The following is a 6,000-nucleotide window of genomic DNA, read 5'->3' as shown; positions in this document are numbered from 1 at the left end:
GCAAAAGCGAGGCACTTAAGCAACTCAGTGAGACCCTGCCTCTAAATAAAATACAAAATAGGGCTGGGAATGTGGCTTAGTGGTCGAGTGCCCCTGCATTCAATACCCAGTACCAAAAAAAAAAAAAAAAAAAAAAAAGGAATTTAAAAAATAAATATATATAAAATAAAAAAAAATATATGTTTATTTTCACTAACTTAAATTAAATGTATTCATTTGGTAACAAACCACAGTAGTAATAGCAATAGCAGGAACTGTAAAATTGTCACAAAAATAAGTCATATCTCCTTTCATATTATATTATAGATGTTACAGATATATTATTTATGCTCATTACAACCTCCAAAATTAAGGTAGTTGTTAGACTCACTACTTGATCTTATTTAATGTATTAATAAAGAAGCACATGAATTAATGCAGCATAGTTTTTCAAAATATATTAATGGCTAGATTTCCATATAGACTATCTCTCTTGTAACCTCACATTTTTATCTGATATATGAGCTTTACCATGCTGCCAAAGGGATTTATGGCACAAAATAAAAAAGGAGCTCTGGACTAGGAAGACATGTTGAAAGCAGGAACCAGAGGAAGCTGTGGAAAAGGAGGGCTGGGAATTCAGGAGACATTTCAATGTGCCCTGGCTTTGAAGGGTATCAGGACAATTCAAAGGGTGAAGTGTTAAGACAGCATCTACTTAACTGAGTGAGTATTCAGTCTTGGAAAGAAAGCAAAGTAGATACAGAGTGGAAGAAACAAAAGTACCAGACAAAGGAAACATCGGTTATCTCTGCGGGGTAGCTGTTTTATACTTGTCAGAAGACAGCTGAAAGGCCCAGGAGAACCCTGAAGACTAATCGGGGTCTTAATGGAGATTTACTGACAAGCAGTTCTTGGAGACATATTTACCAAATTTCCAAGATATTAGTCTCAAATTTTATTCTAAATATTTGTTTAAAAACATAAAAGATGGGAGACAAGCATGATAAGTTTATAAAGCAGCTCCTCAGCTCCAAACAATCTAATAGCTCCACAACTTGTTCACAGTGAAAGCTAAAGCTTATGCCTGACCTAGCCCCCTGTGTGTATTATACAATTGTTCCCAATTGTATTTTCCCCAACTCCTACCTCTCTTCCCTGTAAAAGGGCCATACATTCCTACCTACTGCCACGCAGCAGAACATCCCTCTCCCATCCCCAGAGTTGGCCCTGTACTTTGCAAGGACCCACGGAACCTGAGCAGAAGGACAGGGTCCCAATGACAAGAAGACTTTCCTTCTGGCTGTTTTATTAAATGTGCAGGCAGAACTCCTGCCCTCAGATGCTTCATACTTGCTTTTCCCTCAAATTAGAAACACTCTGTCTGTCTCCCCAAGATGTCTGCATTTTGGGCTTCCTCCATTCTCTGGGTGACACTTAATGAGGCCTCCCCTGTCAGGGATTGTAAAATCATAGCTGCACCACTCCTGCACTTCCTTTCTCCTTCCTACTTCATTCTTCTTCTTAGCAACTCTCATCATCTAAATACTCATTATTGTGCTCCTTTATTTTTTTCATTTTCTGTCTCATCCTAAAAATGCAAGCTTTATGAGGGTAAGCACTTTACCCCTATTTTGTCTATTTTGTCCAGTGCTGTTTCCTTAACACCTAGGATAGCCCCTTGTCATTCCTGGTCAATAGATAATATGAGAATGAATAGTGGTGGTGGTGTTGGTGGTGTGTTTATGTGTGTGTGTGTGTTTTGTGTGTGTGTGCGCACATGCACACATGCAATTGAGTGGTGTGCAGGATGAGGCTAGGTAGTGTTCATTTTTTTTGTGTGCATTTTAAGCCAAAAGCTCCTAAAATAGAGAATGGAGATAAGGAATTGATAAGTACACTGAAAAGGAATATTTATAAAAAAGAGCTCAGTCCAAGACCTGAAATTATGCTAAAACTGACAAGTGGGATGGAGGACATTTAGTCTGAAAAATTGAGGCTGAGCTTTTTTTTTTCAGAATATTTAAAAATCACAGATTTCTACATCATAATAATATAGTGGTGATTAAATCATAAATTGTGCCTTTCTATATAAAGTCAATGATTTTAAATAATTTAATTTGTTTTTGTTTTATTTTGTTGTTTTTGTAGTATTGAAGACTGAACCAAGCTCTACCACTGAGCTACATCTTCAATCCTTTTTTTCTTTTTTTATTTTGAGACAGTCTTTCTAAGTTGATGAGGCTGCCCTAAAACATGCCATCCTCCTGCCTCAGCCTCCTGAGTCACTGGGATTATGGGTGTGTGCCACTGTACTCAACAAATAGTTTCATTTGTAATGAAACATAACAAGTGGTTACCAAGTCTGAGGGACAGTTCAGTACAGAAAGAGTGTAGCCCTATGGCTGTACTGCAAGGGCTCACAGCCTAACCCACTGCCTACTGCTCTCTGTGTCCCCTCAGCAAAGTCATTGACCTCTCAGGGTCTCTTTTCTCATCATAAAGTAGAGATAAAGGTAGCAGTAATAATAAAATGAGGTTAAGATTAAGTAAAAAAGTACCCATGAGTTGCTTAACAGCATGCCTTGCACATAGTAAGCGCTCTACAACCGATAAGCTATCATTATTATCATTTGAAAAAAGTACTTGGGCAAAAATCTGAAGAGAAAAATATTTATAGGCACCCATAGTTTGGGTCAAGATTTTTGTAATCCGGCAACTAGGTAAAAATGACTTGTGATTTTCCTTGATCATAGGTTATGAGGCAATAGTCAATCTGTATTGATTTGTTAAAATGAAACAAACCAATCTGAGATAACCGATGATGAGATTTTGATTAATCTTAAATCTTCACTGACTCCCTGTGAGGAAGGTCATTGTTTTTACCATTGAAGAGATGAATATAAACTAGGGTTACTCAGCTGGTTAAAAGTAGAGCCTGTTTTTAAAGACTGCTGGCTAAACTCCTGAAATCACACTCCTAACCATTAAATAGGAATGGGTAAGGCAGGCATCTTGGAGAACATGCGGATTTGATGTGATGGTAATGACCTTGATTAGTGTTATATCTTGTCAAAACCGATAAGCAACTCCATGGAAAACATCCAGAGGCAGTCTCTGACAGCATAAATGAGACTTTAGTGGTTATATGCTCACATGCTAAGGCCAATGTACAACTTAAACTGTTTATTTAACAATTATGTACATATATGCACATTGTGGGCTTGTCCCTCCCAGCAGACTTTAAGCTCATCTTTGTAGCTGGGGCACCTGTGCTGGATCCCAGCACAAGGCAGCAGAGATCAACCACCTGGGGTGGAAACAGTAGTGAAAAGCAGGGGATCCATTGCCCTCTGTCGCACTTCCATGGCAGGGCCTCTGCGGAAACTTTGAAGTTTTGGCAGGTCACCATCTTGTGCTTCAGCTGAATGGCTCCATGGGAACAAGATATTATCAGCAAGATTGTTTTCACAATAAACCATTGGTCACAGAACATCTACTCCACTGAAAATACATGTTGATTTAGTCCAGGGCAAAGTTTAGAAAACATATTATTATGTTCACAAAATGATAACGTTTAATATTTGAAATCGTAAGCTAGAATTTACTAATGATAATCTCTCTTTCAGCAGCCTACATCAGAACCATGGCTCCAAAACCTCAAAGAGGAAAGAGCCCAGGTGGTGGGAAACGTGGTAAAAAAAAACATAAACCATTACCTGGTAAGATTATTTTTCATTCAAAGGGGATTTGTGTTTCTTCTACATATATTAGCAGCCAAAATGATTGTTTTCATGTATCAAGCAAAATGAAATATTTTTGCTGCCATAAAGTAAAAAACACATGCAGAATTAAATATTTGGGGATTAATTTTTACTTTGGATTCATTTTGTTTCACTATCAATTAAATACCATACATATGATGAATGCTGTAGAAAGTGTATCACTAAGCAATAACTTTGAGAAAAGCAATTACTCAGATTTTTCTATAATTATTCATAAGACAGTTTAAGTCTTCATTGTATATTTGTAATTATGCTCCAAGTTATACCGTTTGGCAAAAGGTTACAATAAACTAAATATTTACTTGATTGAAAAATGTACATATGATATCATTTTATTATATTCTAGATACTGAAGAAGAGGAACCATTAAATATGGAGAGCATGGGTAAGTAGAAATATAATTTAGTATTTATGTCTTAGTTTTATAATATTTTAATATGCAATAAGCAAGCACAAATATTATATATTGGGGCTGGGTTGTGGCTCAGCGGGAGAGATTTTACCTAGCATGTTTGAGGTACTAGATTCAATCCTCAGACCCACATAAAAGTAAATTAATTAAAGACATTTTTAAAATGGGTGGGGTTAGAGAAGATAATGCTAAATGAAGTTAGCCAATCCCAAAAAAACAAATACCGAATGTTTTCTTTGGTATAAGGAGACTGATTCATAGTGCGATAGGGAGCGGGAGCATGGGAGGAATAGACGAACTTTAAATATGGCAGAGGGATGAGAAGGGAAGGGAGGAGGAATGGGATTATTAATGATGGTGGAATGTGATGATCATTATTATCCAAAGTATAGGTATGAAGACATGAATTGGCTTGAATATACTGTATATACAAACAGATATATGGAAAAAATTGCTCTCTATATGTGTAATAAGAATTGTAATGCATTCCACTGTCATATATAAATAAACAATTTTTTAAAAGAATATTTATTACATATTGAATTGATCCATCAAAATGTCCAAAGGCTACCATTATACCATGTGATTTAGAATATAAAATGAAAAAAATAAAGAATAAAAAAATAAGAGATGAAAACAGAATTTCAAACTAAGAAATAGACTTGGACCAAGAAGACCTTTAAAAATATATTTTGTGATTATTGAAAGATCTTTTGTAATTATGAAGTATTTTAAGTCTGCATATTATTACTTTTATCAAAATAGTATTTTTCAAAGTCTGGTTCATAAGCATTATTTGTCTGTCCTTCATAGATTCCACTATTTCAAGGAAAGGGGTTGGCTTTCAAGGAAATGAACTAGAACTTAAACAACAAAACTAATGACATTCTTTCTTTTAAGGGCTAAATAATCTTATACCAACAGGACTTTTTTCAGGGAAGTAGAGGAGAAACCTGACTTTCAGATTTGATTTAGATGAAGATTTGGCTTTTGGTTATATAGGATAGGGAAATAGCTCTCACATTTCTATACACCTATCTTTGTATCACTGAGATCTAGACTCCAATCCCATCTCAAGAGGCCTTTTCTTCATAGCATGTGTAACTGTCAAGTTAAAGTACAGACGTGTTTGTCAGCTCTCTGTCACTATTACAAACAATGGAAATAATCACCTTATAAAGAGAAATGTATGCTTTGTCTCACAGTTTTGACTAGTTAGCCTTGTTGGTTTGGGCTTACAGTGACACATCATAACAAGAACATATGGCAAAACAAACAGCTTGCTTACCTCATGGCCAGGAGGTGAAAGAGAAAAAAAGGAAGGGACCCAGGTCCCACAGTCCCTTTCAAGGGCATGCCCCCAATGGCCTAAAAACCTCTTACTGGTCTCCACCTTTTGAAATTTCCACCATCTCCCATTAGTACCAAGCTGGGGACTAAGTCTTAACACATAGGACTTTGGGGAACATTCCAAATCCAAAATTAATACTCTTTATTCATGAAAATTCTATAAAATTGTTTCAATAATGACTTATCCAATACCAAATGTTGTTTCTAGGAGAAATACAGAATTAGATTTCTTCAAGCCTCTGTTTACATTTTTATCAACTAGTCAATACATAACCTTGTTTTAATTGTGTTTCTGTTTAAAGATTCCTCATTTAATATATATCATTAATGCATTAACATTTAACATGTGACCACTAATACTGTAACTCATGCCTGAATAAAGCTTATCTAACACGTATTTTCTCCATTAGGCATATCAGATTTCTTGCACTTAGGAACACTAGACAGCACTTCAGCATTATCACCAATAAAATG

At 35.8% G+C, this 6,000-nt stretch overlaps 1 protein-coding gene across 1 annotated transcript in view; it reads left to right on the top strand.

Annotated features, from left to right (window-relative positions):
• The first annotated feature begins 3,625 nt into the window (after positions 1-3,625).
• Dnai3 (dynein axonemal intermediate chain 3) overlaps positions 3,626-6,000 on the top strand; it is a 53,801-nt gene continuing 51,426 nt past the window's right edge. The window contains exons 1-2 of the mRNA XM_076862572.1: positions 3,626-3,701; positions 4,111-4,149. Coding sequence (XP_076718687.1) covers positions 3,626-3,701; positions 4,111-4,149 — 115 coding nt within the window. The remainder of the gene's footprint in view (positions 3,702-4,110; positions 4,150-6,000) is intronic.

This window comes from Callospermophilus lateralis, chromosome 7 (assembly GCF_048772815.1).
Source record: "Callospermophilus lateralis isolate mCalLat2 chromosome 7, mCalLat2.hap1, whole genome shotgun sequence".
NCBI classification, from domain to species: Eukaryota; Metazoa; Chordata; class Mammalia; order Rodentia; family Sciuridae; genus Callospermophilus; species Callospermophilus lateralis.
This window is presented reverse-complemented; position numbering and strand designations above follow the sequence as displayed.